This window comes from Lontra canadensis, unplaced genomic scaffold (genome assembly GCF_010015895.1).
Source record: "Lontra canadensis isolate GAN:19392208 unplaced genomic scaffold, GSC_riverotter_1.0 scaffold5, whole genome shotgun sequence".
Taxonomy (NCBI): domain Eukaryota; kingdom Metazoa; phylum Chordata; class Mammalia; order Carnivora; family Mustelidae; genus Lontra; species Lontra canadensis.
Genome location: NW_022630999.1, coordinates 40,249,328 through 40,277,095, shown reverse-complemented (window position 1 = coordinate 40,277,095; position 27,768 = coordinate 40,249,328). Strand labels below are relative to the sequence as shown.

Below are 27,768 nucleotides of genomic sequence, written 5' to 3'. Positions count from 1 at the left end.
GGCTCCACGCTGAGCAGGGACCTTGATGTGGGGCTCGATCCTAGGAGACCCTGAGATCATGACTGGAGCCGAAGGCAGAGGCTTAACCCACTGAGCCACCCAGGTGCCCTGGGAAATGAAATATTTTAAGCATGGATTGGTTAAAGTAGTTTGCCTTACTTTGACATACTACAAAAAAAAAAAAAAAAAGGACATCTTTTAGTAGAAAATATTACTTTACATTAAAAAGGAGAAAATCCTATTCCCGGTGTAGACACAAATGTTAAACAAAACAGACAATCCAGAGATAGGGGAATTGACTAAACTACAGGCAGACACAGAGATTGATATTCAACACCCCCCAGTGAGGATTAGTGCAGCACACTGATTCTCTGATTGATTGGCACTGAAATTAGTATTCTGCAATTTGTAATTAGATATAGGAAGCCAGAGCACTTTGGAAGCATTTGATGGGTTCTCTTGCAGGCAGCTTAATTGATCATGAGATTTACGTGTTGATGTTAGAGGCGGATTGGAGGTTGAAGGGTAACACACTCCTACTCATTTTCTTTCTAAAGAACAGATTGCTCTGTGTATATGAAAATAGGATTACATACACATATGAATACCTATCACTTTGTACACAGATACAACTAGATATGAACATTCAAGTCAGTTTTTCAGTTTAAGAGTTAAATTATTACATGAGTCTAATATAATATTGGCTAAAATAGAACGAGTCATCGAACTTCCTTTTGTTCATTTCCTTAGGTGTTATTAATGCTCAAATGTAATGACAATTACGTGGCATTTACAAATAGGCACATCCTGATTGCCCACAGCTATTAAATGTCCTTATTAACAAGAGCTACTGTACATCTCCCATGTGGAATCTTAATAAATCTCCAGTTTTATTTTGCTGTTCAAAACCATTTCCACTCTAAGAGTTAGTTTTTGGTTGAAAAGTACAGGTCACAGTGAACATCTTTAGGGTCGATAGTAATACTATGATCAAAAACATGAGGGTCACTTATACTTAAATTCATTTCAACCTTAGGATAGATTGTAAAAGTAAAAATGGCTCCAAATTCTTGGCAACTCCTATCAGAAGGTGGAGTGTTTTGAAACCATAGCTGATTGTGTGACCTGTTTTCGTCCACAGGGATGATAGCAAACACAACATAGCCAAAGGTTTGAAATGTGTTTGCATGTTGGCATTTTGCTCGGTCTCTTGCTGCTTTTGGGAGCCAGTCATCCTGAAAAGAAGCCCAGGCTAACTAACATGCTAGCTGCTAAAGACATGTGGCTCAGGTGCCCATCACGACTGGCCAGATGCTGGACAAGTAAGAGGAATTCTAGAACCCCTCTACCTCTAGCTCGTCCACCAGCTGAATACAGGGAGGAAAGCAGAAGAAACACCAAACTGAGCCTAGCTCTAACAGTCAAGCAAAAAACCAACTGCTAATAAATAATCAACTTATACCACTGTCTGCAGTGTTTGTTTTGTTTTGTTTTAATGCAGCAAAAGCTAACAGATACAAACCACTAACCCAGATATGCGGTTGCATTATCTGTCAATATATACATGCATATAACTGAATATTTACCTAAAGACAATATAAACTAATAGTCTGCATTGTGTAAGTTATCTCAGTCATTAAAATGAAAAGTTTTAAGGTAAATACACATCATGAATTACATAATAGCAAGCTCCACTTGCTTGATTAAATGGTGAAATGAACAAGCTGGATTTCCAATTAATACAAAGATTCGGGGCACCTGGGTGGCTCATTGGGTTAGGGCCTCTGCCTTTGGCTCGGGTCATGATCTCAGGGTCCTGGGATTGAGCCCCACATCGGTCTCTCTGCTCAGCAGGGAGCCTGCTTCCCCCACTCTCTCTCTGCCTGCCTCTCTGCCTACTTGTGATCTCTGTCTCTGTCAAATAAATAAATAAAATCTTTAAGAAAAATACAAAGGTTCTATGCCTTGTGGTTCAAAGGAATCTTGTGTTTCTAGGAATTTCACATTTAAGTTTAGGGTACTTTAAGGTACAAGAACCAGGGAGATGGCTTCAATTATGAATTCAATAAGACAGAGTCATTTCATCAATACTGAACTAGTTTTAAGAGAAATCTGCAAGAGCTAATTTTTATTTTTTGATTTTTAAATTTTATTTATTTAGTTATTTATTTACAAAAGCTACTTTTTAAAACTAGCTTTCAGGCAAGCACTTCCTAGGTTAATTGTTTTTAATCTGATTATTTGTTCTACATTATTAGACAGATTTTAGCTTTTCCTTTGATCCATGTGATTGCCCAATAATTTCCCATACTTCTTTGGTAAAGCATACATGCTTAGGTACATGTGACCTATGTCAAATATATTAGGGTATTGATGTCAGTCAAGTGACTATCCACTGGGACCTTGCCACTATTGAACATGGTACCCAGTTCTAACAAAACCCACATTCTCTCTGTGTCCCCAATGCTTCTCATAACACAGCTCCCTTCTGTAGGTTTATTAATCTATTTGATGTCAGGATCGTACAATGAAACAGCACTCTGATATCAAGAAGTTCTCAGCTGTCACTACACGAGGCTTACCTTTTGCTGAGACAAGCCTTAAACACTGCAGGAAAGGTAGCCAAACTCATGACTTATCCCTAATCCTGCCAGCTCCTTAAACACTTGAGAGTTAAAAAACAAACACAATCCTGCAGAGATGATTCATTTTCACTCCCCAAATGTTTACTTAACCTTGTCACATAAAGAGTGGTAATATTTTCCAATGAAGAAAACCAAAGTTGATTAAAGCAGCTTGTAAAGTTGCTTGAGATACATTAAGAATGCACTTCTTTGATATGTCCCAGTAAAATGTATTCCAAGCATGCACACATGGGCTCACACACATGCATATGCGTGCACGCGCGCACACACACACACACACACACACACCCTCTCAAAGTACAAAGCCCATTTTTTTGTTCCTAGCAATGGTTTAAAGAAGAGACCAACCACAGGCTTCTGTTTACATTTAACTTTTGTGCATTTGAGAATTGACAGGGCCACAAGTTTACCTTTTAGAGGCATAAATGAAGTAAGAGCTGTACTGAAAGCAATTAAGTAATTCTTGTAACATTTGAACTGCTATACAATGCACTACATTTTTGTCAGACCCAACTTTTCCAGCAGTCTGCAAATGAGGCCCAGAATTCTAAGTGATATGTATCTGGTCCTTGGGGGATGGAGAGGAAGAAAGGGGGTGGAAAGGCATTTTCAGGGGCAGACAAGGTACAGTAGGGTGGGTGGGAACCATGGTTTCCTGTTCTTAAATTCTTCAAGAGATTTTTTGAGCTAAAAGACCCCTGTGAGTTTTATGTCTGAGCAATCAATTCTGAAAACATATTTCACATATGACAGTCACATGTGAAACACTTCTATAAAACTTCCACCAGTATACTTCCTCACTACACAGATGCGCTCTCAAGTCAAAGATGCTGCAGCAAGAATCATTTTTTTGTGATATTTTCACATATGAAGTTGGCTTAACTCATGTCTCTCATTGCATCTTTGCTTCTAAGGGAATGTCACAGAATCCCTCTCTTAGGGCAATGTTCTACTAACCCCAGCAAATTTCATTTTTGGCAATGGCCATTCATCGAGACTAGAACTTAATATCCACCCATGACCATCTGCCAGTTTTAATGTTTCTAACTTGGACCGTCACCCACTAAAGAAAGAAGTTGTCCATGTACTTGGTGGTTCCTCTAAAGGATGACCCAGGGGCAGGAAGGTCTCAGGGTGGGCGTCTCTCTGGCAATCCATCCTTCCAAAGAGTGGACACTGACGTTCAAATGTTAATGGGGCACATCCTTCCAAGGTAGCTGACCCTTACCTGTGAGTGTGGTCCAAGTGGCAGGGACACCGCTTGTCACATTTGATGCCGTAGAGCCCTTCGGGGCATAGGCGTGCCTCACAGCGCTCACCAGCAAAGCCTGCTTCACAGAGGCACGAGCCACTCACGTGATAGCATTGCCCTCCGTTGACACACTGGCAGGTCTCAGCACAGCGAACTCCGTATGTGCCAACGGGACACTCGTCCTGGCACCTACCAAGCAGGGGGGGTGGGAGCAGAAGACAGATTATGTAATGCCTTGTACAAATACACAGTTGATTCCAAAAGGCTTTGTAAAGTAGAAACTGAAGGTGCTTTTTGCATTTGTTGTGTTTTTTAGTGACGGCCCCATTATAGGTATAAAAGCAGGAAGTTGCGTTACTCTGGCTACAGGTAGTAGTAATAGCCACATGACCTATTCAAAGGAAAAAAAAATAAAACAAAACAAAAACAAAAAGTAAAATCATGAACTTGGCATAGGAAGCCTGTTTTATACCTAGTGTTTTGCTTGCTAAAGATATACATACATGCATGTATATACATACTGGAAAGATACCAGGAGATACCAGAAGAGAGAGAAAAGTGACTGCTCAGATGAGGAAATTAAAATACTCACTTTCCCTGTTTCAAAGAGAAAAGTTTGTAGCAAATTTCAAACAATGTTAATTCTCTTGGCTTTCATGGTAGCTTTAATATTTAATCTTAGCCATGTGGCTCCTTTTTGCAAAGCTGAATGGAAATAATTGCTCGTCATTTAGAAAGTTATATGTTTAATAAAGAAAGTCCTCTTTAGATCTGGGGAAGTCAGAGCTATTGCAACCAGGTTTCTTCAATTCCACCTGGGGAACTCTTGCCAGGGGGTGTATGGACACGTGGAGTTTCCTAGTACAAAAAAATTTTTAAGGGGGTTACTATCCCCTGTTTATTAGAAGGACTGACAAATGGCAAGGAAAGAAAAATATCAGGTCTCAAAAATTCACTTTATCTTTTAAAAAATGACAGTAGAGTCATTTCTGGTGCCAGAGGAAGGACAGGCTCTGGATAAGTTGGATCAGGTGGGCAGCTAAGTGGCTGGAAGGAACGGTGATGGAGAAGAGAAAATTCTCATCACTCCATAGAATGCGTGACCGGTTGTCAGGCCAGCCAAGTTTCTTTTTGACCTGGCAAGGTGACTTCACGGAGCCTCCTGCGACAGAAGGAGCACTTCCTGCCAAGGGAGAGGGAGACGGGGTCTTGTCTAGCCGAGCGCCTGCCATAAGGACGGTACACTTTGTGGGTGGGAATCAGCAGACACTTCCCATTTGGCTCTCGAGTCACGCCAGACCCATGGTCAGAAATGTAGGTCAGCGCTGCATTTTTTCAGATTAGTATCATACAAGCAGCAAGTGCATAATAATGAATTCAAGGATATCTGAAGGCAGGAGCAAACAGGCTGAAAAGCAAACCTTTTCCACAAGGCTTGGCATATTTTTAGTAATAGGGTGTGATTAGTAACAATACCAAGTTTGGATGGGATTCTACTTAAATGTAGAAGCTAAATCAGGTCTCCCTCTGCCCTCCACCCCCAGCTCTTTGACTCTTCGGTGGTTAACCCTGGCTGTAGCATACCCTTAATGTGATAGAGACAAGAAAAGGAGCCTCTTGTAAACTTGGTTTCACCTGATGCTTAAGACATCTTTAAGTGTGTTTGTCAAAAGGTAAAATCTTCAAATCCACTGCTCAACAAACCATTAGCAAAGTTCTGAAGTAACCCGCCTACCATATAGCATAAAATCAGATGTGTGCTTTAAAATTACGCAGGAGTATACCTATTTTTAGACCAGAGTATTTTTAAAAGGTACTCTATTTTTAACTTGTAAGAAGTCTTAATAAGCCAAGTCACTTAGTTTATTCCTCAAGGATGTACACTTTAGGGAAAGAAATGCCGAGGTGCAGTCATTGGGGCTTGTCATGGATTCTGTTAAAGGTTGGTAAGAACTCTGCAGCCTGTCTGTCCAGATTTTCTTGTGATTCAGTACCAAAAAGGAAAAGATAAACAAGGTAAAATAACATTGCTTTCTCTCTCTTGCATGCATGAGAAAACAAATCCAATTGTTAAGCTTTGGGATCCACGATTTTAACTTAGTAAAAAGCTTAGCTCTAAAAGTGGGTGAACGAGTATAAATCGGAAGACTGGAAAACCGTCTGCTGTCAAATGACATGGAAGCAGCGTGTATATTTTATCCTATCTTGGCAGCGATTTCCTTTTCTTTGGGAAAACAAACTCCATGATAGCTGGTCCTGACCCATATTTACTTTCCAAATCTGTAATAAAACATACTACTAGTTCATATTATAAATGGCAAAAAGCCATTACTAAAGTAGCCACCGTGTAAAGCTTGGTTCATATTCTCATTTCTTTTTCATCAAAGTTGCACATATAAGAAAACCCTGTTTATAATAGTTATGTCTACTTCCATCTACCAAACCAAGGTAATAGGATATCGTTCTGGTAGTAGACTTTTTCTATCTCAAACATAAAAGCAGAGGCACCTGGGTGGCTCAATCAGTTAAGCATCTGCCTTTGGCTCGGGTCATGATCCTGGGGGTCCTGGGATTGAGTCCTGCATTGGGCTCTCTGCTCAGGGTGGAGTCTGCTTCTCCCTCACCTTCTCCCTCTGCCCTCCACCTCCAGCTCATGCTCTCTCTTTGCACATGTCCACTCTCTCTCAAATAAGTAAGAAGAAAAAAAAAAAAACAAACAGCAATCATAAAGTAGCTTATAGCTTTCAGGTTAGCAGAGTTAAAAGTCTCTGTCAAACAGACTTATCTCCCTTTTTGGCCCCTTTATCTAAAAGAGGCATCATTTCTCAGTGAATTTCATGCCCTTCATGTAGTTTATGTGGTCCCAGGCAGAACGACAACAAAAAAACTATCCTAGGAAGAGTAAATGAAGCAAGATGGGATTGGGAGGGAGATAAACCATAAGTGACTCTTAATCTCACAAAACAAACTAAGGGTTGCTGGGGGGAGGGGGGTAGGGAGAGGGGGGTGGGGTTATGGACATTGGGGAGGGTATGTGCTATGGTGAGTGCTGTGAAGTGTGTAAACCTGGCGATTCACAGACCTGTACCCCTGGGGAAAAAAAAAATATATGTTTATAAAAAATAAAATTAAAAAAAAAAACTATCCTAGGAATTAGTAAAAGAGGTAACAGATTTTCTTACAAGTGAAGGCAGAGAGGCTGATAAAGATAGAGCAAAAAATATCAGCCAGTGGAAATATGTTAATTTGGAATATATATATATGTGTGTGTGTGTGTGTGTGTGTATACACTATATATAAAATTATATATATAATACATATGTATTTAACATATATATGAATATATGTATATATCTCATATATAAAATGTATATATATTTGTTTTATTATTTTTAAAAATTTTTGTTTTTGAATAATGCTCTGGAATTGGGAAAAAGATGGATAAGCTTTAAGTAGAGATAATAAAATATGACACCAATTCCCCAAACCCATGAGGTTCACAGGCTTGTTTTAATATCATTTTGACTACTACGATGCATCTTATTACAAATGGATGAAGAAGGAAGTAAGTTAGCATATAAGGGGTGGCAGCTCCTTCCTGCCTGGTCCTTCTGAGCATGTCCCTCCCCAGAGTGCCTGGAATAATTGGGCAAATCCATGATTTAATGTGAAAAAATCGCATTCCTCATTAAACCTGGGATCATGGATCAGTTGCCTGCCTTTTCAGCATCTGGAAGTGCTGCTCTGGGGGAAATATACAAAGCCTGGAAAACAGCCAACTTTTCCACAATCCTAGATCCAGGAAAGTTCTCCCAGTGGAGACCAACGCTACGTCCCCCCAATTCCTGTCTATCATTTCTGACTTCACCTCCTTTGACTCACTTTCCTTCTTCACTTGCAGGTTCTACGGAACACAGGTGTGGCAGGACCGTCCCACATTCGCTGGAACAGGAAGCATGACCGAGGCACAGATCTCTCCCTCTGGCTCACTCTTGGGAAACACAAGCTATGAGCATGGGCCCCAAAGGCCTGAGCAATTCCATGGAATCATCATGAAGAACACTCTTTTAACCCTTTCAGAGGAATTTCTGGGAGGCTCTGGAAATCATCCTCTTTCCCTTCTTGCTTGGCCAGGCCACAGTACATTTCCCTACCCCAATGTCTTCCCGACCTTTCCGCAAACCCCCAAGACTATTATGTGGGCATCCCCTGGGCTGCTCTGCCTGCCCACAAGGTGTCTGTTTTGTTTGTTCTGTCTTCGCTCTGGCTGGGAGGACCATCCCCACATCCTGGGAAGGCTTTGCTGGCGGCGGCCTGTGGTGGTACCTGCTCCTTTGGACAGCAGAACTCTGGTTTAACCTCAGGGATCAAGTTCTGCTGACTTCTCAAAACAGGGAATTGCCAAGACCCCGGGCCCTCAAAGCTGCCTTCACCACACTCCTGCCACAAACTGCCCCATAGCTACTCATTTTTTCCCTATTGTAGTGACAAATGTGCATGTTGTCAATGTGTGTGTGTGTGTGTGTGTGTGTGTGTCTAGAACCCAGATGGAGATGGTATAATTGAAAACAGAAATTACATCATCAGTTTACTGGCAAAACAAAAGTTATCAGGACAACAACTCAAGGAGAAGTTCCCTCTTCACTTTCCTTTGTCTTTCTTTGGCTCCTTGCCCTCTTTGCCTTAATCTAAAATTCACCTGGAAATCAGCTGTTACTCCCCTTCCCTGCATTCTAAATCAGATGAATATAAGCTCGCCCCACATGTTTGTTGTTTCTGTGTTGCCTCAAATTTGAGCCTTTAACTGTGAGGGGTCAAGAAAAAAAATTATATAGCTGATCCTTGAGTAACACGGTTTTGGAAGTACATGTCCACTTACAGATTTTTTTTCTTCATACATACAGTACTGGAAATATATTTTCTCTTCCTTATGATTCTCTTAACATTTTCTTTTCTCTAGCTCACTTTATTGTAAGAATACAATATATAACACATATAACATACAAAATACGTGTAAATTGACTGTTTATATTATCAATATATATTAATATATTGATATTAATATATCAATTAATATTGATATTTATATATAAATATGATTTATATTTATATATATTAATATTATATATTTTAGCTTCCTAAATAGTATGCTATTAGTAGTAAAGTTTTGGGGGATCCCAAAGTTACATATGATTTTTAACCCACTGAGCCACCCAGGTGCCCCCCAAATTTACATATGATTTTTGACTGCATGAGGGGTCAGTGTCCCAAAGCCCTGAGTTTACCAAAGATCAACTGTATTTAATTTTCTAGTGCCTCAAAATATTAGGTAAAAGGATTATTTGGGATTCTGAATAAGATAGTAAGTTCAGAACTCATCTAAAAACATCTATCCAAAATACAACCGTAAGCCAAGATGTAGGTGACAAAAACTTTCTAAGAAGTCCTATAATATATTACATGGGGTGCCTCAGTTGGTTAGGTGACTGCCTTTGGCTCAGGTCATGATCCTGGAGTCTCAGGATCGAGTCCCACATCGGACTCCCTGCTCAGCAGGCAGTCTGTTTCTCCCACTGACCTCTCTCTCTCTCTCATTCTCTCTCTCTCAAATAAATAAATATTTTAAAAATATATTACAAAGACCAAGCTCTGAAGGGTGCTGTGATAATTTATAATATCCAAAAATTAGAGGTAAAATACATAACTATATTAACAAAAGATGAAAAGTCTTTTAATGAAGTTAAACAAATACTACTAAGAGAAGTTTTTAATAAAAACAGAGATTTAAAAAAAAAAAACACTTAACAAGAAGTTTACTAAAAACCAGTAACAAACATGAAACTACACTGAAGCCATTTTCAATAAAATTAAGATAGGAGTTTCTGCTTTGACCTCTATTTGTCCTCACCGATTTAGAGGCTTAAATTAATGCAATCATTTCAAGAAAGGAAATAATCATTATAATACTGAAAAGCAGAGACAAGTACCTTTTTTGATAAATGATGAAATAACTGGTGTTTGCTAAACATAACATCAGAATTAATTAAAAATTTTGGTAGAGAGGCTAAATAAAAACTCAGGATCAAGTTTTTCTTTATATTGAAGTAGCCAAGTAGAAACAGAAATGACATTTTTCCAAAAAATACAAATTAATTAGAGATAAAGTTAACAAGAAATTCTAAGTTGAGAGGTGGTGGGGGTGGGGGGGCATGCTACAGTATCTTAGTAAAAGTTAAAAAAAATAGATCAGAACTTTGGAAAGAAAATAAAAGGAGGGAGGAAGGTTGAAGAAATACTTAGGTCACAGATCTCACTAAAAAATAATGATAGCTAATTTTTATTCAGTTCCTAGACATCACTCAAATTTTTAATCGCTGGTATTTAGATGGTTCAGGGAAATTACTCAACTATAATAAGAACTAATGTTTGTAAGCTTCCACACTGTTCTGCTTTAATGTACTTATTCAATCTTGATTCAACTCCAGAAGAGAGTAAAATTATTATTTGAGTATTAGCAATAAGGATGTGTCGAAGGACACAGGTTCCAAAAATATTTGTTTTGAGCCAACATAGTCCCCTACCTCTCCAAACTTTTTTCTTCAATTTTACACATACATCCACTAAGCCTGGTTAGCTGGTCTTTCAGGATGTAAGAAATGAAAGAGCAAATTAGAAGGCGCAACGTGAGCAAAACCGTCTAGGGTAACACTTGATTATCTAATCTGAAATATGACAGTGGCTGGAAGAGTCACACAAGTACAGCCACACATTTGCTCTTATATCATGTGGGACTGGAGAGCACTAGCAATCCCATCGGATCTTCCTCAGTCACTGCCACACAGGAAAATAATTGGTTTTCTTAATGGAATACTGAATCTTAAGACCGTAACTCTATGCCCCACATACTTGCTAAAGATAACCGGTACACATCCCATTTTGAAATAAATCTACCAAAAAATGTTTGAAATATATTTTGATCTTTGAAGTGGCTGTCCAACCACTTGACTGTTGAACCTGACATACTCACCATAGGTTCTGGATAGCTGATATTTTTTAATCTATGTTTTTGAATGTTTCCTCTATATCTTCAATTCACTATTATCTATGGCTCACTTTCTTTAAGATTTTTTATTTGTTTATTTTATAGACAGAGATCACAAGTAGGCAGAGAGGCAGGCAGAGAGAGAGAGAAAGGAGGAGGAAGTAGGCTCCCTGCTGAGCAGAGAGCCCAATATAGGGCTCAATCCCAGGACCCTGGAACCATGACCTGAGCCAAAGGCAGAGACTTTAACCCACTGAGCCACCCAGGCACCCCTATGGCTCACTTTCTACACATTGAGTTGGGAAATAATATATCAAATGCACTGATACTTTATAGATATCTCTGGAATGTTACAGAATAGTCACAGAGGTGTTCCCTGGGCTCTTCAAGCTTTCCTTTCACACCATTACGAGCAGTCGGAGAAAGATGAGACTATCCCTTACCGTTCCCCTGTGTATCCTGGACTGCAATGACATTGGCCTGTGGCAGCATCACATGTCCCTCCGTTATGGCACTGACATTCTTGTGAACAGTTCTTTCCGAAGCGACCCTCGGGGCAAGGCTGACCACACACTGTGCCCTGCATTCAAAGAGACTCGGAAAATTACATGGGCCTCCAGCCAGGGAAGGGCCAAAGGAGGAGGGAAAGAAGAGAGGAAACAGAAAGGGAGGAAGGTATAGGGGCACAGGGCTGCAGGAGAATTAGATGAAGGGGATTTTAGGAAACAGGCACTCTGCTCAGCGTCTTTAAAACATTAGAAATTTTAAATGAACTTATTTACTTAGAAAGCCAAAACTCAAGATACGTTTGAAGACGGCAGAATAATCTTAAGAAACACCCATATTAAAAAACTGAAGTTTAAGATAAAGTTACATGAAATTATTATGGTAACCTCAGGTATTTATAAATCCTCCTAAGCATTCTTCCATGTGTCCTTACATGTATAATAAGTCAACAATACTTATTGAGCATCCATTACAGAAACAGCAACATCTGGTGCAAATGGAATATCCAAATGCTTTACCATATGTTCTAGAGAAAATATACATTATCAGTGGTTTTATGTCTTAGGGTATAATGGAGCATGAGATGGAAATTTTGTGTACCTGAATTAACAGTAACATCGCCTAAGACAGTAGTCCTGTAAGAATGAACCCAGACATATTATTTCAGAAGAAAAACACTTTTATTTTCAGCAGGTTGAACAAACATTGGTGGGCCAAGATCAATAGGAAAGTTTATTTCTTGGGAAGAAAAATCAAGAGAGTAACTTGGACATGTCTCCTCACCCTAGAAGCTGTCCATCTTGTCATGCGCTATCATTATATTTATTCCAATCCTATGTTTATAGGAATAAGTACCAATAGGTCAGTGAAATACTATGATTTTCTACTTCGCGTGGCTATATAACTTGGGCTTATAGCTTATCATCTGTTTATTGGAGTTATTGTTAGCACAAACAACATATCCCAAAGAACATGGATTTTTAAACTGTTGTTTTTTTTTTAACTGTTGCAAGCTGTTGCTATGTCCTCCTTCTCCCTAAAAAAAGGCAGACTGTGGGCACTCTGAAATTGGAGGCTAGCGAACACCAGATGGTTTTGTAAATGTTTATTCTGGATAGCGTAAGAAAATACATTTCCTCTAACTCCTGGCTACCCACAAAGGCAGTTGGTGTGCTAATTAAGTCTCCTCTGGTGGTTTTTAGCTATCTACAAACAGGGAAAGTTCTTCCACAGACTCTTGGAACCAAAAAAGCCTTTGAGAGATGATTCAGACCAATGCCTCACTGAGAATCATCTATGTGTCAGGCACAGAGCTAAGCTCTGAGAATCAAAGATAAGGTCAAAACCTTTAATTTGTTCACAATGTGGTGGTGGGGGATAAATGCAAAAATAGCTCTAATCCCTCCATTCTAGCACAACTATCAACATGCCTGAAAAAATAGCGTGCCAGGAGTCAATTTGCCGTAAGCTGGAGTTCTGGTCAAAGTTCTCATTCTCTCAGGGACTGACTGGCCGCATTTGTAAGGGTCGCACATCAGCTTCAGAGATGCTGTGGAAATACTGTTTATGAATAAAGATTAATGTGAGCAAATAGCTTTAAATGAGACAGTCCTCTCCTGAGTTGAAATACACACGTGTGTATGTGTAAAAGGAATATATCTTCATCTTTGAAAAGCACCTAGAGAGACAGCACAAATAAAATGTTGTAGAGAGAAGTATAAGTTAGGAGCTAAGCTATGCAGATTGAGAAATGACCCAAAGCATTCAGAAAGAAACTTTTGTCCAGGTAGGGGGCCCAGAGTATAGAGAAAGTGGTGGAGGGGAGGCCTCACTGGGCTGATGGATCCGTCCACCCAGTTACTGGGACTCACTGTCCGAGCCTGTGATTGCCACCATCCCGCATCATAACCACCCCAACCAAGAAGAAATTTCCGGTCTCAAGATGAGGCAACACTACTGACAATGTCTGTACACCAGTACTAAGAGTAGAATGCTTGCTCTCTTCATCCAAACACGGAGCTCTCTGCACATTCTGCTGCCCCAACAAAAACCTTCCCTTGCCAAGGACCAAACATTGGCCAACAGGGCAAAAGAGTACCCATAAGAAATGAAGAACAGAAGGAGTCAAAGATAATTCAATATTTCTACCTTGAGCAACTAAGAAAGAAATGCTGGTTTTAACTAAGACTTTTAAAAATCCAAAAAGAAGTAGCCTTAAGAAAGGCCTGGGTGTGTCACAAGTTTGTTCCTATTAACACTGACTTTGCTGGGCTTATACTTCTCAAGAGCTCCCTTGTTTGCCCCACCATCAGGCACTCAATAAAAGCCTCCTCACTCTGACTCCATTGCCTCATGAAGTTTCTCCAGGCTCTGCCTCTAGAACCAGACCTTGTCTCACCTGCTTGCCTCTCTGACTCTCACCTTGGGTCTGGTATTTCTTTTCCACTTTTCTCCATGGCCCTCACACCTTGAGCGCTCCCTTTCTTCCCATGATTCTTACCGGGAAGTGGACTCCAGTTCTCCTTTGCTTCAGGACTACCACAAGGACATTAGCGGACCCATTCCATCCCAGAGTTGGCTCCTAAGGCTCCAGCTTGGGTGGAGCCCCGTCAGATTGTGGCTTTATGTGTACAGGTCATCTAGGTTGGGGGTCTAATAGAATAGTGACAAATATGTGTCCGGACTCAGGTGAGGGAAAGTCAAGATTGAGAAAAATCACAGGATGACTATTAAAGCCATGAGCTGGGTGAGAGTTCCAGAGATTTATAGGGAGAAAAGAGAAGAAAAATAAGAGTGAAACCCGGGAAATACTGCAATGCAGTATGTAGAAGAAGGAGGTTAGGAAAAAGAGATCTTCAGTAACAAAGGTAGAGGGTTAGCAGAGGCATGGAAAGATTATGAAGGTGGGAGATGGATGAGCAACGGGGTCATATATTTTGGCTTAATCAAGCAGTATGAGAACAGAAGGGTCATCACTGGATTTGGGAACAGCTTCACTACAGCTCCTGGAGACAGCAGGTGATAGTGAAATTTCTTAAATTTTGTTTGTTAATGAAGGAAACAGACATTGGTCATTTGTTCTTGTGCCTTCAAGCAGATGTACGCACAAACCAAGGCCAGTAAGGATCAATACCATTCCCAGGTTTCAGAGAAATCTGATTAGCAAACCAGCTTTGACACTGAGTGTGTCACATAACACCAAGCCTGTGACATACTACATGAAGAAAGTGTGACATGGTCAAAGTTTGGGAAACGTGCTAAGTGACAGCTCCTCTTGGATTTTCATGCTGAAGGCTTTGAGAAACTCTGCAATACTTGATAACTGGGTTTGCCTCATTGTGTCTCTGGATGTACATGACCAGATAATTTTTTCACATATGACCTATCCCTTTGAGAATAATGATTTCAAAGAACAATGACCCATGGAACTTAATTATAAAAACAATTATAGACATATTTCATTTTATTCTGCTTTGCTTTGCTGTGCTTCACAGATATATTGTTTCTTATTTTTTAAACAAATTGAAGGCCTGTGACAATCCTGCATTGAGCATGGCCACTGTCACCATTTTTCTAACAACATTTATTCCTTTAGTGTATCTATGTCATATTTTGGTAACTCTTGTTGATTTTTGAAAAAAGATATCATTATTATTATGTTCATTGTGCTTGATCTGTGATTAGTGATCTCTGATATTACTACAGTAATTATTTTGGTATGTACATTGGTTTTTTAGACATAATGCCATCGTACTCTTCATAGATTACAGTATAGCACAGCATAAAACAGTATTTATGTTTAAGAAGAAACCAAAAAATTAATTTGACTCACTTTATTGTGATTCCACTTTATTGCCAAGGTTTGGAACCAAACCCAAAGTATATCCGAGGTACACCAACATTTAGAAATTTCCAGTATTTGACAGCCCTGTCTGTCATATGTGTGATGAGGTATTTCCCTCTTTTTTTTGTCCTGAGGGAAAGTGAAGGACAGATGGCCCCTATGTTTTCCATGAGGACCATTAGTGCATGTCAAGATTTAATCACCTTCTACCTGAAGATGGACTGAAGGACACCAGCTTTGAAAACGGTCAGCTAGCTCCAATATTGCAATCTCTAACCATCAGGGTAACTTTCCTTTGTGCTAAATAAAGTCCTCCATGTGTATTTTCACTTGAACATCCTTAAACAGGTGACTTTGGGAGGGGAGGAAGGGAGCTTACCAGCCAGCCGGAAGGACAAGAGCATTCTCCAGTGACATGATGACAAACTCCTCCATTTTGGCAGGGGCATCTTTGCTCACACTGTGGACCATGCTTGCCAGGGGGACAAAGATCCTCACAGCTGAGGAATTGATGTGTGACAAAGGATATCGTTATTACCCAACCACAAGACCCTTAGGTTCACAGACTCAACAGTGCCCAGGGACCTGAAACAGACAAGCTTCCTCTGCTCAAAATTCTTCATTTCATTAACATCAAAGCATTAATCACACTGGCTGGAAAGGTCTTTGAGGGGTAGTCTAGACATTTCCTTTCTTTTGGGCTATTTTCTAATGAAACTATTCCTAATTTGAAGAGAATGCTTCCTATCTAAGAGCACCGAGGATGACTCTTCTCAGCCAAACACTCCTTGGTGACGGGAACTTTCCATGCAACTAGTCTAAAGCCCCTGTGTGATATCTGAGGTCTGCTTTTGTTTGAGGGTTTACTCCAACCTCAGAGGAGGCTGAAACATTTCCACATCCCCTGCTTTGTACACATATTCTTCAAAATGAATTTCCAGCATTCTCTTCTTGAGCCTCATCATTTTCTGTGTCCTTAACTCCCACCCTTTTCCTATGAATGAACCTTCTTCTCTAAGCCTTTAATTGCCTTGTTTGCGCTCTTATAAAACTGCTCCAAGTTTCCCAAAGCCCTATTCAATTGTGGCCTTGATAAAAACCCATAAAAGCAATATTAACAATTAAGTAGTTTGAGATGATCATTCATTCTTCTGAAAATGAGGGCTTTCTAGGCTAATGCAGTTTTTTCTTTAGCTCTACTTTATAGCTGTTAATACTGTTGGCAGGAAGTATTTACCTAATAAGCCACATTTTTTCAAGTTTTAATTCTGTGATTTACAAGTGTAATTTTCCCAGTAAGGGAACAAGATTTTTCTATTTCCATTTTTTTTGCGGGGGGGGGCGAATTCTGCCTCTTATTCTGTTTACTGATCCCAGCCAACTGAAGAAAGTTCCTCACACAAAATAAAGTAGTGGAGGTTAAGAAGTTGCATCAATTGTATCCAGAAAAAATAAAACTATCTGTGTGCACGTATCCTACAAAGATGTAACATATTTCTTTTATGGTCACAGAGCAACGTATGTATCCACAGGCATTAAATAACCAGTTAACCTTTTATCGTGGATTATCTCAAACATCTTCCCCTTTTTCTCTTTTCTATGGCACTGAACCCACCCAGCCTTATCCAGCAAATTAGCTGCCACACAGAGCAGAACAACATGGACCATTAATAATAAATGCAATTGTGGGGGAATTAAAGCAGAACCTCAAATCTGCCCCAACCCCTTCCCACCACCAATATTACCACTCAGTGTAAAGCCTGGTCCTCTCTATCTCTGCCTGGCCGAAAGGAAAACATGGAAGCTGGCCATCAGACTCCCGCTGGAGTCTGAAGTTCAAGGAACATCTCAGGGCTGTCACTGTTGATCTCCCCACTCTGTGCCCAGAGCCCCGCCCTTTCAGTGACTTCAGGCAGCTACAGAAACAGGAGCCCAGGAATAGAGAGGAGGAAGTAGCATGAATGGAGAAGGTGAGTGGACTGTGCTCTGCTGCTCTGCGGCATGTCACTTACAAGGCTCCAGTGTACCCAGGTGGGCAGCGGCATTCCCCTGTGACGTGGTCGCAGGTGGCGCCATTCTGACACTGGCATCTCTGGTGACAGTCATTACCGTAGGTGCCCTGCTCACAGCGGTCCTCACAACGCCAGCCCCGGAAACCTGCTGCGCAGTGGCAAGCCCCTGTGATAGGGTTGCACAGAGCCCCGTTTTTGCACTGGCACCGGCTGCTGCAGTGGGGCCCCCAGTGATCACCATCACAGGCTGTAGGGGGAGAAATGAGAGAGGACATCAGAGGATGAATGGGGGCAACAGCAAGTTCTTCAAAACCAGCTTTCCTCTGCTCTTGATGAGAATGGCTTGGTGATCCCTTCATCACCAGTCCATAGCTGGACAGCAGGGCCCTGGCACCAGCCCAGGGTAAGGCCTCTTAAATGTGTTCAGCACTAAATGGACCACTTCTAGTTACTCCATTGCCGAAGCAGGGCTACGATTTCCAGCTTCATGCCTTTGTTTAGCCTGTTTCCAGCAACTGGAGTGTTGAGTCTGATATGGTGATGGGAGGATGTAAGAAGCATGGAGGGAGAGGAGGCCGGCTCCCCAGATGGGAAGGTTCAGCTCAGGCAAGGGCTTGAATGCACACGAAGGAGTTAGAGTGCATCTTATGAATAAGAATTGGTCATAAGGGATTTTAAACAAGGAGAGACAATGTAGGTTTGCATCCTAGTAAGGTCAGTGGGCTATAGTCTGGGGAAGGGGCAGGAAGGAGCTCACAAAAAAGGCAGGGAGAAAGGCAGGAAAAATACAGCAGATCAGGATGTAAATGAGATTCAGGGACCTGACCTTGGGCAGTGGTGGTGAAGACCAAGAAGGGTCCTGCAGGCTGACCTACTGGGAAGCAGACTTGACCCCACTATACATCTAGGCCAGAGCAATCCAAAGGAAAACTGCTGATCTGCTTTCAGATCATGGTCTGAAAGATCATCTTTCATCAAAAGATGCATGGATTGGGAGGTAATCAGAAAAAAACAGAGAGTAATTGATTTGAACACTGAAATTCACTGACTTACTTAAAAAAATAAAACAAACACTTAGGACAGCAAAGAAAAATGACAATAAGCATGATTTCAGAGTTGTGAGATCAAGCCCCGTGTGGAGTTCGGCACTTCCTCTCCCTCTCACTCCCTCCTTCCCCCAATCCTCCCTGTCCACCCACTCATACATGCAGGAACTCAAGCACACTCTCTCTTTCTCTCTCTCCCAAAACAAAACAAAACAAAACAAAACAAACAAAACCAAAAAAGCAACAGCAGGCATACGAAACCAGTAAGATGGTAACAGAAAATAGTATTGAAGAGATAGATTTAAAAGTATAGTTCCAAAGGAGAGGAAAAGTGGCTGCAATTCACGATGAGCAGGAAGAGGGGAGCGGGAAAGGAAAAATCCTCGATCCCAAACATCCTAAAAATTATAAGGGGTGATGATAAGGCAAAACCAACTCTTAATATTCATTGCCTAGCCAGCTGCCTATTTATTTATTAATTAGATGCTATAAAAATCACTAGGGAAGATGCGCTCTGCCTGGAGCTCTTAGGATAAACTGCTTTTATGATTTAAAAAACAGTTTCATGTCATAAAAATTTTGTAACCTCAACAGATCTAGAATGAACTATTGGGAAAAAAAAAAAAGAGAGAGAGAGAAATAAAACCAGGCACACAGGAAAGAACTTATTAGACATGCAGGATTCATCTTCCAACAGTAGAACCTACCTTCCATTTCATAATATCAAAAGGTTTAAGTGAATAATTTTGTTTTTAATCAGTACGGTTTTGTTCTCATTAGTACTTTAATAAACATACTCTAACACAATTAAAAACAATGAGAGGATTAGGGAACCTAAACCAGTTCAAGAAAGCAATTACCTGAGAACTCACAATCTTTTTTCACAGAATAAGATTAGGTAGTAGTTTACGATTTAAGCCTAATTGTTATTCATATAGTTGCTTCTTTATTGCCTATGGATAGGGTCAAAGAATTGTTTTTCAATTACAACTCTTTCAATTGAGGATCTGTTCTTTAAAAAAAAAAAAAAATTACACTGTATGTTTCTTTAAGTGCCCTCAGATATCCCGGGTAGAGCAGAATTTCTCTTGTTTTTAAGGAACACCCAAGTAAGTTAGAGAGTCCTTTGTAATTGTTCCCTGATTCATCAGTCCTAAGAGTAAGGAAATCTTCATTCCATGTAAGCCAAATCTGTTATCGTGGAATCTGACCCTTTTTCATTCTGTCTTCCTCATGGTCGATCTGATATGGTTCATCACTGTTGTCTGTACTAGAAATGATCTTATTCCTAAAATGTGAATGCATCCTTGACCCTGCTCCTTGCAGGCTAACTACTCCCTCAATAATTTTTACTTAATTTTTTTAAAAGTCTGTTCAATTTCACTCATTTTCTTTGCTCAACCCTCCCTAAAGTTTTCATATTTCTCTCAACTTCTGGGAACCTCAGATATTAAATTATTCATTTTTTTCTTATTGTATCATGGCAGATTAATACAATCTTAGCTAATAAAACTACCTTGATAAGGACATCCAAATTGTGTCAGAAGCATTTAGAAAGCAACAACCATGATGGCATAGAGTTCTTTTTCCCCACAGTGACACTGGGATAAGGGTGAGCTGGAGCACATACATTTTATAGAATGTGTTTCACAACATCAGAAGAGTGGTGGGAAGAAGTCAAGGTACTGAGGGGACAGAACTGGTCTCTCTTCTTCCTTGTGCCACATTTCCACATCCCATTCAAAATTTCTCTCCCAGAGGAGCAGTCAGGCAAAGACCACTTCTATTTTCTTGGGGTTAGATAAATGCAAACAACAAAAAAACAAAAACCCTTAAGATACCTCCTCATGACAGAAACAAGTTCATAGCAGAAAATGATAACTCTCAGCATCAAAGAAAGTGTTTCAGGCTTTTAAGGATATATTATCATGCCGACATGGTTAATTTCCTGGCTCTATCTAAGCAGTGTGGCATGCTTTGAAGTGACAGCTTCTCTCCTTGGGGCTGTGTTTCTCTAACAGGCCACTGATACATGGGCCTCACAGTGTGAATACTGGGTATCAACATAAGCTGTGCTGAGGGAAAAATCCACATATAAAAGTGTACAGACAAATAAGCAGGAAGTAGAACAAGTCAGACACGGAAGCCTGGCTTGAATTTAGGCATCACTGGGACTTCCTTTTCTTTCTTCATGTGTCATATTTAACTATTGCTACACATCCATTTTTACAGCTTATGACACAAAAGCCTGATTACTCCAAACACTAGAATATGTTGACTGTCTAGACTAGAGGCAGAATTTGTTCCTTTTGAATGCCAAGGCTGACCGGTTATCCCGAATTCATGCACTGTGTTTGGAAAGACAGTTCAGAGACTCTGAGGTCAAATCAGTTCACATTTTTTACTTACTACCTTGATCTAATCTCAAGGGCCAAGTGGTTCACTCCTGAAGAAAAAGTGACTGGGATGGTTACTCTCAACTGACAACTTAAAAAAAAAAAAAGTAGTTAATATTAACATGGCAATAGATGGGATATTCTAATAGGAAAAGGTATATGAACAAACTTTTGTTTTAGAACAAACTGAAAAGAACCCTAATACTCAAAAGGAACTCGTTTTCAGCTTCTGGTTGCATCTCTTGTTGAGTTATGCTATCAGCTAGAAGTGCACTCTAGACAGAGTGTACTCAGATTCATACAGCTGTTTCAGGGGGCAGCTTAATGAGGGTCTCAGGCAGCACAGATAGCATGCTCTAATAAGCTCTCACAATAAGATAGAAATAAAAGGAAGCTTAAACTACTGTGGTCAGAAGTACAGGGTCCATGCTACAACCCTGTGACAACTAGTGGAGCGCTGGGTCCTTGCAAGACAATGCGCTCACCCTAGAGCCCTTATAGCGACAACTTCCAGTGACACCTGTAACCACAGTTTACATCTGCAGGCTGAGTACTGAAATTCACTCTGTTTATATCTCTCAAGGGCCCGCCATGGGCTAGCCATGGTACTAGGCTTAGAGTTCAAAGGAGAATGGTAGAATGCCTGCTTCTAGAAGCTTACAGCAGAGGCCTTAAGTTCTTAGACAATAAAATACCCTGTGATAAGCCATAGAGTAGGAATATGGATGCGATACAACAGAAAACACGGGGATGACCCCTAACCAGTGTTGGTGAACTGTGAAAGGCTCTCCAACTAAAATGACATCCAGGCTGAGACCTAAAGACAGAGTGTGCCCTACTTAAGTAAAGGATGGAGGATTTGAACATAGGAAGAGGGGCAGTGGAAAGGGAGGAAGCTGCAGGAGGTACAATATTCAGAGAGAATGATACATACAACAGTCACAAGGCTTTGAAATGGCAAATGCCCATGAACACCTTCTTCTACTGCATCATGGCCACTATCATCTTCCTCTGTACAACAAAAGTAGTAAGTATAGAAATAAGCAGACATGGAGAGATACTCTCTCCTTTCATTGGCCCTCACCAGTCTTCCAAGCTCAGCCCAGAAACCTGTCCTTCAGGTACATTTTTTTCAGACCCAATCTGAGATGCTCTCTGAAAAAGACATCGGTATATATTTTCCACGAAACTCATCTTGCACTCAGATCACAATTTTTATATATGTTTGCCCTGTTCCCTATCAAACTTGAATTTCACAGGTGTTAAGACACACTGACAGCTTTTCTTGATCTCAGTCATTGTGAACAGAAGCCTTCACCCTGCCACATCATGGGAGCCACCCAGTTGACTCTGATGGTTAGAAGCATTCTGATTTCAGGGATATTAAACTAGGAAAAAACTGTGCGGCCTCAGTCAGGAAGTAAGGTGTCAACAAGGATGAGTCTGGTATTTACTGGGATGGTGATAACCTCTCTCTTTTCATGAAAACTAGCACTCACATGCACATCTATGGGAGAGCAGATTACTACCTCTGTTCTAGACCTTAATCTAGAATAATGTATCAAAAGCTCTTCAGTCATAAATTCCTCTTCAGAGACTTTTCCAACACAAATAAACATATGGGTGTAAACATAGTAACAATTCACAATAGTTCACTCATTAAAAATATTTACGATGTGCCCACAGATACCTATATAAACCTGGAGACAGATGAACCCTCGCAATGGCCCTGTGAATAGGTACTAACGTAGTCCCTATTTTATGGATGAAGAAATGGAGATCCAGGTGACTTTTGTTCAGCTGGTACATGGGCAGTAAACAGTGAAGTCAGACCTCCTGTCTTCAGTCTCTTTACTAAACCACTATATTTTACTCCCTCCAAAACTATCATGACGTTTAATTGCAGTACTATTTATAGTAATAAAACTGACAAAATCTAATTTCCTAGTAATAGAAAATAGGTAAAAAGGAATTGGTATAATCACATAATGGAATATGATACATCAACTAAAAGTGATATTAGAGAAGAATATTTAATGAACTTAAAAGACATTAGCAATATCTTAATTGCAAAAAGTAAATTAAAAATGATAGGTACCATATGATCCAATTTTAGCGATATATTAGAATGAACCAGATGAAATTGCTATTAATTTAGGTTAAAAAAGGCCAAATATCAGCAATTTCATATGGCTGAACCTAATACCTGAGAAGGAGTGGAGAAGAGAGAGAGCATGACAAAGACAGAAAGAGAGGCAGACAGACAGATACTAAAAGGCTTATGGTCAAATGGTAATGGTACTCTGGGTCTTAAGAATATGCTCAATTTTTCTATTGCTCATTTAGATTAACCAGATTTTCTAAATTTTTTGGCAATCGTTGGATATTCTTTTGGCAGTAAGAGAAGAGTATGCAGAAAAATGGCTTTTTAAAGGGTTCGACCCACTGAGCATTTCTATTGTGCCAGCTTCTGTGCTCCACGCTTTATCGCCTCTTTCTAATCATCACAGCAATTACAAGGTTTGTATCATTATCACATTCAGCACACGGAGGATATTTGGGATGAGACCATGTGGGTAAAATGTCCTTAAACACCTGGCTGGTAAGTGGTGGCATCAGTACTAAAAAATCCAGGACTTTCCGTGAACAGAAGTCCAAGCATTTTTCATGCAGCCATGCAGCTCCTAAAGGAGTGAAATTACACATTTTGGTTAAACGGGATGTCCCACAATTTCATCAAATATGATTCTTTGAAGCAGAGCAGCAAATGATAAGACCTTTCACTGAGCAAGCCTATGGGGTCAGCCTATAGGGGCCCTGAAAATAGGAAATTAACTCAGTCGTGAGAACATAGGGCATTTATTGAACAGAGAATAAAATTAAGGAGATATCAGATCTGAAGAGCTTCTCTGAGTTGATAATGACTCTATGCAAATAAAAAAGCCAATAAACTCACTGTGAAAACAGTGATGATATCATTTGCTTAAGGAGCACATCGGCCTGAACACTAGACCCACATGGCGCATGGCCAGAGTTCAAGGTCTGTTTGGTGAATGAATGAAGATGATCATCAATGTGGAGCACTATGACTTTCACAGGCAAACAAACCTGTTAAACCGTCTTAACACTTTTGGGAACATTCTTCCCCCCTGGCCCACTTCAAACCCTCAGTCCAATTTCCTGTCCAAAGGATGGGAAGAGAGGGAAGGGGTTGTAAAATCCATCAAGCTGCAAACATGTGTCAGCATTATGCAGCTATTTTCTTCAAATATCACAATAACTCAATGAATAACTCATTCCAACATTTCATGTGCAAAATGGACTCAGTTGGTAAATTGCTAAGTCACTTACCATACAAGTAGTGAACACAAGCGAATCACCCAAACCTGTCAATGCCTCCAAAGCTGTGATCTTGCCCCCACGCCACATGCACCATCCCAAGCAACTGAAGCAATTACAAAATCTGGTATCAGTCAGGCACATTCACTGCATCTCCTGATTTTCAAAGGAGAACATTCTAAGACAAAAGTCTCATAGACGTTTGAAGGATAATTTTTTTTTTTTTTTTTTTTGCCTGAAAGTGGTATTTCTCAGGCTTTAAAGTGTTAACAGCAGCACCATCAGAATGCTTTTGATATGGAATGTCTCCACATGTCCATAGGCATACATGGGCTGACAAAAACAAGGCACTGGAACATTCTTTGAACAAATGGCAGACAGTTTAGTAAATCTCATGTCTTTGTGTAGAGGAAGAATAAGAAAAGGAGCACAATGAGAGATAAACATAAATGCCAAATTGAGAGATGCTCTGGAGGAAAGAACAAGGGCACATTAATATATTGCCTCAGCCTAAACACTCCTCAACAAGAACAACAACAACAAAAAGGAAAGGATGAAGTCATTTTTCCTTTAGATTAAGGAGTAACGTTTACCGTCAAGTTCACCTTGTTACAAAAGTCATCAATCACTGGCTGGCTCAAGGAGGGGTATAATCACCTAGCATCAGACAGACCTGGACCCTAGCAGACCACTGTCACTTCATAGCCATAGAACCTTGAGCAAGTCCCCAACCTCAGTTACACTTAATTTTCTCTTTGCCACGTGGGAATGATAAAATATACTAATTGCACAAAAAGTCCTTATTGGTATGTGTGACACAGCACAGATCTTGTGTATCAGAAATTTTATTCCATGATTGGCACAGTGGAATATCCCACCCTAAGAAAAAAGAACACCCTAGAAAAACATCCTCCAGCTGTACATAAAGCAAGAATAACAGGTCTGTTACTGGTTCATAGTATTTGTTTGTCTTGCATGAATCATTCATGACAAAAAGGACAACTTAGGTCTCACAATGTGAATTTCAAAAACAAATTGCCCACTAACTCTACAAAGTGAAAAACAAGCTCTGGTATCATCCCTTTCAACCGTTTCCCTAAAGCCGACTGGAAAAAGCTCAGCCCCACAGTGAAACCCAGTTGTTACATGACATCCTATTCTTAACTGCCAACCAAAACTGGATTTAGAAATTTCCCCCACTTGCAGATGATCAGTGTGTCCAGAGGAGTGGCCTGTACGTAGAGCCCAGAAATGTAAAAAGAGAAATTGAGAAAGAACACATGAACTCCTTAGTAATCCTCCCCTTAGCATGAAGAAAGAGGTGGTCACAAATAAAATCTGGACGATCTTGCCATATTAGGAGGCACCCATCCCACTTACTTGATTTTGCCTCAGCTTATCTATGCCCACCGAGACAACAGAAGCAGCCTTCAAACGCACTTTGAACTTTAAGACACTTTTCTGAAGCAACCGGCTCTAAATTACTGAGAACCACAAAAGTGGCCAATTCTGTTGGAACTTGCATTAGGTCTATAGAAATCCTAGAAGAAATGAGCAGTCTGTGTTTGGTTGTCATTTTATTTTGGTTTTGTTGGTCTTGGCTTAATACCTCCAGCATCTAAGGAGTCAAACTGTGGAACTATAAGGGGTTTGAGAAACTTGTGGATACACCTCTACCAAACACTGACAGCAGGATAATACTGAATCTTGGAACCCAGCTTTATCAGAGGGAAAGTGATGTCAGCTTATAATACATAACTAACCTCACCAGGGTTGCTGTTCGAAGTAAGACTCTTTAAGTGTTCTTAACATTTAAATGTCAAGCACCTGTTAGGATACAGCAGTCAGCCACACTGACTTGAAAATATATTTTTATGTGTCATTTTGCTGTGACGTTCTCAACTGACTTTAAACTTAGGAAAATTTGGGACCGCAGAAGAAATTTATAGGGAGGAAAATTCAGCCCCTCATATTCTAATATACAGACAAAGCACAAGGAAGTCACTTTCAGGAAAATCTCTCTACAGAACAAGTATCTTTCAGAAGGGACCAAAATAATCTTCCACAGTCTCAAAGCACAGAAAAACATGGTTCTTCTTGAAATATACACCCTTTCTTCCTAATCTTCGGTGCCCCTCAGGGCCTTTTATCTCCCCGTGATTTCATTCCTTGTGCTTCAGGCTAACAAGGCAGTGGTGTGTCATTCCCTTTGTTAATGTAGAAGAAAAGATCCTCATTCAAAACATCAAGTGCTTCAAAAATAAAACATCTTTGTAAAGCTTCTCCATCCATGAAGAAGAACAATAAAAATGTATTTTCCAGATCCTCTGAAGGCACTAAAACCCCATGTCCTTCACATGTCAAAAACCCCACTGGAGAGCTGACAAGAGTGCCAACCGTCACTGTGGACAGCCACCCAGTGTTGTTGATATTAATATTACTCAGTGGCTGAGAGAAAACCTTTATTCTTCTTTTTAAAAAATGTTAAATGAATTTTCAAAGCATGAAATGTCATTTTAGAACTTCAGCGTATGCTTATCTCAAATGACGAAGCAGAAAAAAGGGCGTGAAATGTTTATTCTTTAACGTGTCTAAATATAAATGTTGATGGCTCTCAATGAGAGCCTGTTGATGACCCTATTCACAGTGCAGGAAAATCTCAGGGATATACATGGTAGGCTGGGATTAAGTAAAGCATTTGGGGAGATTACATTTATTCAATGAAGTCAAAAGAATAATAAGACCCAGGAGCCATTGTGGGGTGCCTTACTTTATCAAGTCTTGTCATGTTTTCATTCCTTTGCTCATGTATTTTTTCATTAAAAATGTATGAAGCCTCTTCTATGGCTACTAAGTTCAGTTTGTTGAGCATGTACTACTTGCTCCTGCCTGACATGGTCTACAGCCAGATTTCTTTGTCTCCCAGGAGAGACTGGTCCATGGTGTGACTTATCACAAAGCACTGTGTTAAGTGTTGCAGTACCCAGGATGCTCAAGGAGCACAGAGGGTCTGTGTTATGGGTACTGTGCCTCTGGGCAGAGGAGAAAAGGGATGGGGAGAAGGCTTGCAGGCAAGGTGGCTTCAGGTAAGCACCACAGGCTAATTACTCGGGATCACCACTGAGTATCTAATTATCTTCATTATGGATGTGGGGGGTCAAAGGGTAGAAGCTTAAATGTTTGCTTAAAATCCCACAGTAAGGAAACTAGGCACCCAAATCCTCAGTGCTACCTGGATGGTCTCAAAAATTGAATACAGATTTCTAGAAAAGAAAATTTTTTGACTATAGGAGACTACATGTAATACTATAACAAAGGATCATGACACACAACCTAGAATTAACTGTTGTGAACGTGGCCTCACCTTTGCTTTATCATTTGATGCAAGAAATAAAGCATGATAAATAAAGTCCCCTTTGTCTTCTTGTGTCTGGCTCCCAGCTCTTTCCCTTACTCCATAACCCTGATCATGATTTTAATGTGCATCCTTCTAGCCTCTGTGTATCCAGAAATAGTACATTGTATCATTTTATGTATTCATTAGTTTAACATAAAATTTATATAACACTGTACATCTTGCTTTTTCCACCCAGTATTATGATATTGAGATCTATTAATATTACTACATCTGCTAATACAGAGGAATACTATATATCAATTTATAGCAAGGAATGGCTACACTGAA

At 40.1% G+C, this 27,768-nt stretch overlaps 1 protein-coding gene across 2 annotated transcripts in view; it reads right to left on the bottom strand.

Annotated features, from left to right (window-relative positions):
- Positions 1-27,768, bottom strand: part of MEGF10 (multiple EGF like domains 10) — a 266,646-nt gene that overhangs the window by 43,090 nt on the left and 195,788 nt on the right. For both annotated transcript variants that reach the window (XM_032851957.1, XM_032851955.1), the window contains 4 exons: positions 17,303-17,549; positions 15,670-15,790; positions 11,383-11,519; positions 3,874-4,086 (listed from right to left, as the gene is read on the bottom strand). In XM_032851957.1, the coding sequence (XP_032707848.1) occupies positions 3,874-4,086; positions 11,383-11,519; positions 15,670-15,790; positions 17,303-17,549 (718 nt within the window). The remainder of the gene's footprint in view (positions 1-3,873; positions 4,087-11,382; positions 11,520-15,669; positions 15,791-17,302; positions 17,550-27,768) is intronic.